Source organism: Protopterus annectens, chromosome 9.part0 (genome assembly GCF_019279795.1).
Source record: "Protopterus annectens isolate FY-2018-M chromosome 9.part0, PAN1.0, whole genome shotgun sequence".
In the NCBI taxonomy this organism is placed as follows: domain Eukaryota; kingdom Metazoa; phylum Chordata; order Ceratodontiformes; family Protopteridae; genus Protopterus; species Protopterus annectens.
The window spans coordinates 1,136,580,566-1,136,592,669 of NC_056743.1; the positions used below are offsets into that span (position 1 = coordinate 1,136,580,566).

At 40.7% G+C, this 12,104-nt stretch overlaps 1 protein-coding gene across 2 annotated transcripts in view; it reads left to right on the top strand.

Moving 5' to 3' along the window:
* The window catches only part of SLC15A3 (solute carrier family 15 member 3), a 296,719-nt gene that overhangs the window by 226,441 nt on the left and 58,174 nt on the right, over window positions 1–12,104 (top strand). Inside the window, exon 6 of one of the 2 annotated variants that reach the window (XM_044083995.1) lies at window positions 1,950–2,108. The exons of the other annotated variant lie outside the window; for it this stretch is intronic. Within the exon in view, the coding sequence (XP_043939930.1) occupies window positions 1,950–2,108 (159 nt within the window). The remainder of the gene's footprint in view (window positions 1–1,949; window positions 2,109–12,104) is intronic. 2 annotated transcript variants of the gene reach the window in all.

A 12,104-nucleotide genomic window follows, 5' to 3' on the forward strand; every position in this document is an offset into this window, starting at 1 on the left:
TTCTTACCCATTTATTTTCCTGTTCCATGTTCAACACTTACTTTGGTAGTCCAGTGGTTACAACTGTTTTAGTTTGGGGTTGACTCTGTCTGAGGCTAGCAGTATACAGCCATTACATGGTTAAGTGAAGGCAGTGAACATTGCCTGGCATCAATTTACTGTATGTATGTGCATAGGATGAAATATGTACCCCTTAGGTGGTAAGCATGTGTGCAATCTATTGCCTCTTGGCCAGGGTGAGGGCATATTGTGCAGGCCTACCTCTGCCTACACCCACAGTGGCTGGTGATTCTCCCCCCAAGTCCTCACCTGCATATGGCTGTGGTAACCTTGCCAGTGGTGGTAGAATGTGTTCTCCTTCCCATTGGTGTTACTGTTGGAGCTGTTTCCTCAGGATAATATTCTGAAGGCTAGCACCGACAATGAAATTTTCAGCACAAGTACTGGGTTCGTACTGCAGGGTCCCCCCACCTCAATGTATCTAGGCCTGAAACTATGACTTCAGCAGCCCAAACACACACTCTATGATATTTCTTGTTTGAGCATGTGCTTCATTATAGCATTCCTTCGTGGGTGTGGGTAGATTTCTTATGGGAGTCTTCAGCCATGGTTTGATAGCATAACCTACATCACCCAGTAAATGGCCTTGGGGGATATCCCCCCTGGAAAAACTCTGCTAGAGCTAAGAGTTCTGTCAGATTTGTGAATTGTGGTAACTGCCAGGGTTGCCAGCATACACATTCAGGATAATTCCCTTAGCAGTACACACAACTTGGTAGTTAATGGAGTGGAAGCCTTTTCTGTTTATATAGACCCTTCCCTGTTTCCTGGGTGATGCTTTGATCACAATGTGTGAGCTGTCTGTGGTACCCAAGACTTCAGGGAAGTGTGCTATGGGGTAGAAATCCTCTAGCTTTGTCCTCGAGGGTATGGGGAAAATATATGCAGTCACTGGCATGCTGTTGCATAGCATTCAGGAATTGATGTAGGATCCTGGATGCTGATGCCGGTGACACCCTCAGCATGACCCCTATTGGTTTCTGGAAGACTCCCACAGCTAAAATTCTAATTGCTACACATACGTTGGTCTCCACAGGTATTGGTTCCCATCAGCTTGCCCTTGGTCTCAGTAGATGTTGCAGACTTCCTGTAGTGTGTCTCTATCTACCCTGTAGCACTACTATTTCCACTTCATGCAAACCATGAATAGTTAAACAGGGTCTAAACACCCTTCTCCTTTTTGGCTAAGGTCTATAAGCAGCAGTAGCAGCATCAACTTGAGCCTGTTGCACATACACATGCAGAACCTCAGCAGCAGCCTCTAAATTCTTTCCATGTAGTGTAGTTTCCATAGCTGTAGTCTAATAAGTTTTGGAATTCAAGGGCAAAACCTACACTGAAAGTACACAACTGCTTTATAGCTTGTTGATTATCTCATCTATCTTGGATTGGTTGATTAGCATACAATTCAGCTGCGTATGCTGTAATTAGCATACCACTATGTTTACCAGGTTTGTGAGGCTCTACACACACAGTGTGGAGCCACTTACTGAATCGACATGCTACCATGTGTGCACTGCACTACCAAGCTCACACAGTTTTAGCGAGCCATGTAGGCTTTATTGAATTCAGCCTTACATCTCCATGTTCTTTGTATCTGTTGATTTCATGTAATATTGTGTTTTGTCTTTGCCAATGTAGCCTGGGTCATGCATGAAAAGATCACTGTATCTACCTGGTTAACAATTAAATATAAATGGCTGACAACTCTAATGGATGAGAGCAATGCACATAACATCTGTACTGTACAACTCCATTACCAGTAAACAACCGGTAATAATGCATAATGTCCATAATATATGACACCTTTAATGGATAAGCTGAAAATCAAAATGTTCAGGCTTATGTAACTTGCTAAAATAATTTTTTTTATTTGTTTTATTTTTAAGGGCTGCTGGAGAGAAAGAGACTGACCTACATCGCTAGTAACCAGACTATCTCACAGGAAATTGGAAAGGATGTGTACATTGCTGCCCCACTAGCCATATGGTGGCAAATCCCTCAGTATGTTCTCATTGGCATTAGTGAAATTTTTGCAAGTATTCCAGGTAAATCGGCCATTATGTATGTATTTGGGGATGGGGACTACACCAGAATGACAAACCTAAATACACTTAAGGAGATATTTCATTTTGGATTTTATGTTTTACAATAACTTATACAGTAACTACTGACAGGCTGGATGGAACTACTGAACAGAATTGTCTTGATAGGCTTGTGATGGGTTGCAGACTAATTGCCTAATACTTACCTATGAGCCTATGAAAGATGACTGGACAACAACTTCTGCAAATACAGTCATGACATTCATCTAGAATATTCTACAGCTCTTTCCATCACCTGATTCTTTTTCACAACCATATCACTGGCTTCATATTTAGAGATAAAACTGCAGTTATTACACTCACAGCATCCTGCATGCCACTGTGTCCACAGACCTTCTCCTTCGTTATGTCCAGGTACATCTTGCATGCCACTGTGGCCACAGACCTTATCCTTCATTATGCCTAAGTACTGAAATAAACATCCATCTGAGCCGTATTGCCAAATGATGGATATTTAACCACATAGCATTAGGCGGCGTGCGCTAAGGGAAGAAGCACCAGCAGGGCTAAGGTTATAGGTATGCAATATTACACTTAAATCACACAGGCATATTTGGCCACAAAGAAGTTAAAAACTTAACCCTTTATTCATAACATTAAAAACAATTGATGCCTTGGTTTCATGCCTTCACAAGTTTATCCAGTGAAATTGTGCAAAGAAAGGTAATATTACACAGCTTTCTGTAATATAAGCTTTCCATCTGCCTGACATCTACAGTTAGATACCATAACTGCTGGACAACCAAAACATTACATAGCATTTTATAGTTCATTTCTAATATCTGCCATACCTCAGACTGAAAAATTCAAAAACTGTGATTCAGTAAATACTAGGATTTGTCCAAATCATAAAGCAAGATTTTCATGATTAGCATGCATACAGACCAGTGTGTGTGTGTGTGGGGGGGCAACAAGCACCAATCATCTCTGGGATGGGAAGCATCCTGAGAGGACATCACCTGCATCATATGTGGCCATTGGAACCTCCAACCAATGTCAGGTGAGGAAGGGCATGGTGTTTTTAGTAGAAGATCTGTAAGGTGGCCTTATAGGCATACTTCATTAAACCCTTCCTCAACAGTAAGGTGGACTATCAAGAGTGTGCTTACCTCTGCTGCTTATACTCAGGGGAATATAGCACATCCTTAGTACAGCAGTGGCAGAGGTGTTAAGAGATGAAAAAGAGGGATTTCTCAGAAGCTGGATTTTCCATGATACCCCTACATCTGGAAAAAAAAAGCATGGGCTAGAAATTTACACCAGGTACAATGCATTCATGAATCACAGCTATAACCTGTACTTCATATAGATTCCACTGTCCATTAATTACGTCTATTATTATGAATATTCTTCACTATTAATTATTTTCAATATTTTAAACTGACATACTCACAAGTTGTAAGCTTATTTATGCAAAAATCCCTGGTCATATTTTATCATTTCAAGGCATACATAACATACAGGGTTATGGTCAGGTCTCTAATTCTAACCATATTATTATGTGTTTGGTTCATAGGTTGGTACTAGGTTAGCGGCCCAAGAGCCCGTACAAGCCTAGCCATAACAATTCCCTGGCTATTTCTTCCCACAATATTTACTTCCCTGGACCCGTCTAGCAGGGTGACTGACATGATCCTCAGCGTGAATTTCCTATCTCCCATCCAATCGTCAAGGTTCCTTTTGAAGAGGGCCAAAGTGGCACTCTGCTTGACATGTATGGGCAGTATATTCCGGAGTCTGGGGAGTCTCTGGGTCAGGAACCTATCCCTCCACCAAGTTTTGTTCATTGTGATGACAAGGTTTAGATAGCTGGAGCATGTGGCTCTGAGGGATTAGGATTTCTTTAAGTGTAGCGTGTCCAACAGCTCTGAGTTTGACATGGCTTTGTATGTTAAGCAGAGATCACCTCTGAGTAGACGATATGTGACAGAGTATAGCTGGAATTTTTTTAGACGGTCAGCATAGGGCATCTGCTTTAGGCCTGTGATTATTCTAGTGAGGTATTTCTGTGGTCTTTCCAGTTGTTGCAGATGCCTTGATAGGTACATACCAAACAGGGCATTGTAATTCTATAATGGGTCTAATGAGGGATGAGTACAGTAGGACAATGACCTCCTTTTTTCTGGATGAAAAGCCCTTACTGATGAAGTGTACCACATAGAAGGATTTCCTGACTGTTGTGGTGATGTGGTTATCGAAGGTGAGACCACTATTCACCTGTGTGCCTAAGTCTCTTATCACACTCTTGGTGTTTAGTGTATTGCCAACTATGCCGTAATTCATGGGTACATGTTTTTTCCCAAAGGGAATAACTATACATTTCTTGGCAGTGAGCTTGAGCCCATGGCTCTGGCACCAAGCATTTGGGACTGTAAGGCCCTTTTGTAGAATATCCACATCATTTGGGAATTCAATAATGGCTCCCAGGTTGCAGTCATCTGCGAACTTTGTTAGCCAGAGTCCCTTAGTGTTGGCCTGTACTTCAGAGAAGTAGATGCCAAACAAGAGTGGTCTCAGGACAGAACCCTGAGATACTCCACTTGTCACATGTCTGGAGCTGGATTTGGAGTCGGCTACTTTTACAGTGTGGGTTCTGTCAGTAAGCCAGTTTGCAACCCATCAATTGACATAGGGATTAATGCCCAGCTTAGTAAGTTTATCTATGATTCCAGAGTGGGGGATGGTGTCAAAGACCTTGGTGAGGTCCAGATACGCTGTGTGGAATGCCTTACCCTCATCCACAGCTCTGGAGACTGATTCGAAGAAGTCAATCAGGTTCAGGAGACAAGATTGGCCCTTCACGAACCCAAACTGGGTGGGGTGTAGTGTTTGAAGGTTTCCAATGTCTTTGTTTATAAGTCCCATGGTAATATGTTCCATGGTATTGCAGAGCAGGCTCATCAGACTGATGGGGTAGTCGTTCCCAGGATCCAAGGTGGATCCCCCTTTGTGGAGTGAGATAACTGTAGCTGTGTGCCACTCAGTGGGCATGAAGCCTGAGGTGAGGCTATGATTAAACATGACACTTAGGTGAGGTGCCAGTTCATTTTGTAGTTCATGTAGTACACAGCCTGGGATGTCATCTGGTCTCATGGATGCTGTATTCTTAGCTTTGGAGAGTGCAGTTTTTACCTATGTGGCCGTTATTATCAGAATTTGGCAATCTTTCGGTATTCAGATGGGCCCTTTAGGGGGTAAGAGGGGGTGAAGTTGGCACTGAATCGATCTGCCAGGATATTGGCAATATCCTTGGGATCAGTATATTTAATGCCATTCTGTTGTAGCTCAGAGCAGATCTGGGCATTGCCATTTAGATTCTTAACATAGCTATAAAATGCCTTATCACTGTCTTTGGAATCTTTGGCAATTTTATTTTTGTAACTAGCTTTGGAGGATTTTATGAGGGATCTCAGCTTCTTACTGAGACTGGTAAGGGAGATTTTTGCATCCTGGGATATTCCTCTTTTCTGCAACAGTTTCTTCCTTTTGTTGTAAAGTTTGTTTATGGCAGGGACCACCAGATTGGCTTCCTTTTTTTGGAGGAGAGTGTCTTGGTTCTAATTGGGATGGCACGATTCATGCATGAGTGGAGGATTCAGCAGTCGAACTTTCAGTTCCCATCTGCATGGGTGTCATGAAGTTTGTCACTTCTGACTTGAGTGGCATGAAGTTCATAGGTTCATAGGTTTATACTAGGCTATCTGCCCTAAGGCATTTATAAGCCTAGCCCAAAGTTTTGTGGCTTACGCCACCCCTTATGTTAAAAAATACTGTGCCCATTAGTTTGTTGTGCCTCTGTCCAGCAGTGACACAGAGATGATTCCCAGGGTAAACCTACAATCTCCCATCCACCGGTCAAGATTTCTCTTGAACAGAGCCAGCGAGGTGCTCTGCCTCACATGAACCGGGATTTTATTCCACAGCATAGGGAGTCTCTAGGTGACAAATCTATCCCTCCAGTATGTCCTATTTATCGGTTGGATTTGGAGAAGTTTTTTACCGAGGTTTCCTTACTGGGGGCTGGGGGAGGGATGTGGATGTCAAGGGTGATGGTCAGACCTGACCAATGAGGGGATGACCATAGGTATGGAGCATCGATTTCCCATGTTGATAAAGACCAGGTCTAGAATATTGGAGCCCCTGGTGGGATTATGGATTAATTGATCCAGGGCATTGGAATTTATGAATTCCAAGAACCGTTGGGCAAATGTGTTGGTATATGTGTAGTTTTCCCAGTTAATGGCAGGGTAGTTGAAATCACTCAGTATTAGGGTGTTTGGTTGTATCTTAATATTTTCCAGTATGTTTAGAAAGGTGTAGTGAGAATCTTGGGGCATGGTGGGTGATCTGTAGCAAGTTACAATTTGGATTGCAGTCTTACTTAGTGTTAGTTGCACCTGGAGAATTTCAGACGCATTGTGTTGGGCAACTAGCCAGGTGGTGTGAATATCCTTGGTGAATATGGACACTCCTTCACCTTTAGAGTTTTGGTCCTGGTTTGGTGGCCAAAAAGTGTGGTAAGAGTTGTAGCATGGTATTGCAGGGATGCTCTCTGGAGCCTTGAACCAGGTCTCAGTTACTGCACAGATATTGATGTTCTTCATTTTTAGGAGTGCCTCACGAGAGTGCATTCTGAGGTTTAGACTTCTAGCATTGAGTAGCATTGCCTTTAGATTTTGCATGCTTTTACCTGTTACGGTGGTGGTTTTGTCCTTTGAACTTTGCCTAAAAAAGGCACTATAGGGGTGGCAAGAGCCTTAGCCAGTAACCTGAATCCCAGGGGCGACTGATGTAGACTATCTCTGGCAAAGCATCGTGGTCTGGCAATCATATCATCCCAGGCAAACAGATAATGGATCCTGTTTGAATGACACCAGAAGCTTAGCCAATTGTTGAAGTCAATCATTTCGTCCTTATACTGTGGTATCATTCTCGGCAAAGGCAGGATACTACTCAGGGCTAGGGTCATACCTGCCTGGGCCACATGATCCAAGAGCTCTTCCATGTCTCTTTTCATGTAGTCCAGGGAGGTACGTCTCAAGTCATTCACTCCAACGTGGACAATGACAGAGTCATATTTGCACTTGTTGTGGAGTGACTTGAGTGCTTGCATTATGTGGTGGATGCTGGAACCCGACGGGCAGTTGACTGTAATTTTCTCCTTGTTCAGCCTGGTAAGTGGGACATCAGTCTGCCTGACTATAGAGTCACCTGTGACTAAAGTGTTGGGTACGTTGTCTTGCCTTAGGGGCTGTTGTTGGGTGGCACACTGGTGTTGTGAACTATGTGACACTTTGGTTGTGATTGGTGTTTGTTTGAGTTTCAGCTTCGGAGGTTCTTGTTGCTTGGGCAGGTTACTGTTAAGGGCCTCCACATATGAGGGTTTAGTGTTGCTATGTGTGGGTGTTGGTGGTGTGGGTTTAGAAAGGCTATGTGTTGCTTGAGCTGTAGTGCGGGTATTAACCTTATCCTCTTGACAGTCTAGCACAATCTTGGGTGGAGAGAGATTTGCTTCCAGTTTGGCTATGTAAATGCATTTCCTCATTATGCCCAGATTCACCAGGTGGACAGGAGAAATCACCGGAAGCTGACCCTTGGACATGCCTGGTTTGCTGCTTTTTTGGTAAAGTACAAGAGCTGTTTTCCCCTTACTTTAGCAAGGTACTTTGCAGTTATAGGCTGTTTAGTGCCTACAGTTAATTTCTCCTTATTAACAAGGAGAATTGAGTACTTGTATCAGTTTAAGGCTTTCCAGCAGGTTTTAGGGCAAGTGCTAGTCACAGGGATGCTTAAAGGTAAGATGAAAAAAAATGGTTTATCCTAAACACTGCAGTGTGCAGTAGAGGAGTTAGATGTGAAAGTAGGTAACTTAAGTTTTACCTGTCTAAAAAAGTTAAGTTTAGTGGATAGTCACTATTTTTAAAACAGCAAGATAGATTGAAAGGGGTTGGTCACTTTTGTATTCTGGTTACTATGGAATACAGTAGGATGGCCAATAAATTTAAATAGTTGAAGGGGAGTGATTTCACAAAATGATAATTTTGCACTTACATAAGCCAGTAAACGCACAGAGGAAATGAGATATATGGTTAAATTAACATAAGAGGCAGGCAACTAGAAAGACAGTTAAGACCACAACAGTAACCAGGTGGGGAAGCAGTTTCTGCCTGACTCACAAGAGACAGAGCTGTGGTCTCTTTTTCAAGTTTTAATATGCAGTTAAAAGCAGAATACAAGTAAAACACAAAGTAAAGAAAACAAATCACAGTATTCAAAATAGAAAATAGCAATAAAGTATTACAAAATACAACAAATAAAAAGCAAACTAACCTTTCCCTCACAGCAAAGTGTAGCAGAGTCTGGGTAAGCCTTTCTAGTAAAGCTATGAAATGTTTTATTTTACCTCTTAAATAAAGGTTTAGTTCCTAGCTCTACCCCCTCAAGTTCACAGATGATTAACCTTAACTGACCTGTTCTGTCTTATGTGTGAGTCCTTAATTGATCTGTTCTGATTTCTGCCTGACTCACAAGAGACAGAGCTGTGGTCTCCCTTCAAGTTTTAATATGCAGTTAAAAGCAGAATACAAGTAAAACACAAGGTAAAGAAAACAAATCACAGTATTCAAAATAGAAAAAGGCAGTAAAGTAATACAAAGTACAACAAATAAAAAGCAAACTAACCTTTCCCTCACAGCAAAGTGAAGCAGAGTCTGGGTGAGCCTTTCTATTAAAGCTTGAGTCAAGTTTGAGACATGGATGCCAAGAAATTCACCTTAAGAGTGAAGCTGGTTGTGATATACTAATTGCAGAAGGACTGTACACTGAAAGGCATAATAATGTGGCAAGACTGTTGCATTGGGGATTGTGCAGCATTATAATATTGAAGTAGCTGAAAAAACATTGGAAACATAAGCCACAAAGCATTACAGAAAATGATGAAGTTTATATCACGTGGGATCACCCATTGCCAGCAGTTTAAAAATAGATGCTAGAAAATAATATATAGTAGTTCATGAAAAGAAGATAAAAGTAGTATTGATCACAGAAATTGCTACACCCAGTGACTACAGTGTCTTACATACAGAGAAACACAAAGTGATAAAATATCAGAATTTGCAGGCAGAAATGAAGACAATGTGGAAGAAGGATACCCAGACAGTTCCAATAGTAGTAGGAGCAATGGCCTTATACAAAGAATTTACAATCGTACTTAGATATGTTACAGATACATGTAACTCCGTATGAATTGCACAAGGAGGCAATACTAGGCATACTGTGGCTGCTGCTGAGAGCACTTCTGGATGACATCAAAGACTGAAACAATACTAATTTCATGATCTTTAATCATACTTTGACGTAAGAATGGGGTCCATTCCCATCACGGTATTAGAAATCCAAAAGACTTGGAGAAAGTAAAGACAGTAAACCACCAGTTTTGAGAAGTAGCCATCATTTTTTAAAAATGACACATATGATCAAAAATAAAAGATTTGACTATGAAGCATTCAAAAAAGCATGCTAATGCAAAGCCTTTTATACTAGCAAATTTCTAAGCATATATGAATGTATCTCTCCCTGATTCTGGTCCATTGTCTATTATTTAACTTTCTCCTGGATTGATGGGCTACAAGGTACGGAGAGGGTACCATTAGCTGCATACTGTTTTTGACAGCATTTTTTTTTTAATAGTGTCCTTCTAAGGGTATCCAGTATGTTATCTACCTGGGACCAGATGGTCAGCTCACCATCCTGCTTTACCAAGAATGGCCTGCACCTACCAGCTCATGGTTTTGTAAACCCAAGAAACATTGCTTTCCCCATGAAGACTTATTTATGCAATTCTTAACTCATGAGTATATCCACAAAGAAAATTCCAGTTCATTCAATACCAGGGTTGCTCTGCTCAAGCATTATAAATGACAAAATGGTGAAGCTTCAAGCTTGACTCAAAGACATCCATATTCGCATAATTACTAAGATTTCAGAACAATGACAGCAGACCCTCTTAACCAAGATATTGTGCCTATCAGGCACTCAAGATCACAAAACACTGTAGCGACATCTCCATAAACATTAGGCACCCCACTGTCTCACATAAAGTATTATATGATGTGATAGCCTAGAAGTTTTAGACACTCTAGTATTCTCACCAAATCTGCTTACCATATCATTTCTGACTATAAGTCCCATATAGAAAAAATAAGAATTTAATAAATCAACTAGATAAGATACTCATTAGTCTTCATACTAGTTTTATGAGAGACTTTCATTACCAATCTGTTGAATTGCAAACCTGTGCAATCTCCAATAAATATACCCAGTGATTCTGTGATTTTATAAATTCAACTACCTAGTGCAAATTGTAACCATCCTTACGAGGGGTGCTAACCTCCTGGATCCTGTTGTTACAAATTACTTCTCTCCTTACTTCACCTCATTTATCTCTACCTCCCTGGTAAAATCTGATTGCCTAGTTGTTACCTTCACACTTAGTACAGGCATTTCCAGCAATAAAAACACCAGAGCATTTCAGGATTATTCTAAATCCATCTTATTACTACTTATGTATGTAAGTCAGACAAGCACAATTGGCATGTTCTGCTGACTAAGCCCATTTATGACTTGGCCCTTGCCTCAGCATACTCCTCAGAGCTCTACTCCCTTATGAAGCCATTCCCACCTGCCATATGAACAATAATAAATTCAAATGGTCATATGAATTAATGCTATACAAAAAAGAAAACAAAATCATGACTGTTTGTGAAAAATTCAGTCTCACACACTATAAAAGCAATTTAGACATATAATTAGAGTGGACAAAGCCAGTTATGAAATTAGAATTACTTCCCGTTCAAAGGACAGCCCCAAGGCCCTTTTCAGCTACATTAGGAAATTCAGAAATAACACTTAGTTGTGCACTCATTTTTTTTTTCAATGGTGTATCCCACTCTGATTCAATAAATGTCTGAGGCAGCTTGTGGTACTGGCTGCTGGGCTGCAGCCCCCCACTCCCACCAAATAAAGAAAAGAGATTCTATTAATTCAAGAAAGTCAAATATTAGTCCTAACCTTTCCCCTTTTAAGACATGTATAAATATGGGACTGTTTTAATTAATTTAATTTTAATTTAATTTATTTAAAATTTTATATTTTATAAGTATGGGCCAATGAATTGTATATACTTAATTGTTTTATGTTTTTTTTTAAATGTATGTTTGACAGGTTCAAAGCTTTTTGTTTTTTCTTCTTCTTCTTGTTTTCAGTTTAATGTTTGTCATATTTCTGATATTTCTGTTCCTGTGTGTGCTTCTTCTTTGTATCTGTTATAAGAATACAATTCAGTTTAAAAACACAGTTAACTATTATTTTATGCACATGACCTGAGTTCTGAAAAGAAAATCATCCTAATACACTTGAAAACATCCCAGCATCATTACAACATAAGACTTCTTTATAAACTGGCAGAGCTCCTCAGGGTGTCAGAAAAGCTGCTCAATGAGAATCTCACTGGGCTGCTGCTTGACGTTGTGAGGAGTGCTTCCCATTGGCTCAGGCTGCCTCAAGTGACTGAAGCAGCCTGAATGAAAGTGCCGGAAGGAGGTAACATGCAAGGCATGAGCATGGGTGAAAGTCAGAATAGTTCATTTTTATTTATTATAGGCCTTCTTCCTGCTACTGCCAGCATCATCTAGGAAGGTAAGTGCTTAATCTAAGTGAGTGAGTGCATGTGTGCATGCGTGTGTATGTATATTGTATGTGGGGGTTGTAGTGTAGATGCTCCTATTCTGCAAAATATCATTGATTTTTGCCTCATATTTTCTTCTGCTCTGCTTAAAACTTGTGGATTTTCTGGCAAATCAAAAAACACTGCAGTCACTAAATAATGATGACTTGTATTTCAGACTTAACATTCAGAAAATCATGTTAATGCAAAGCCTC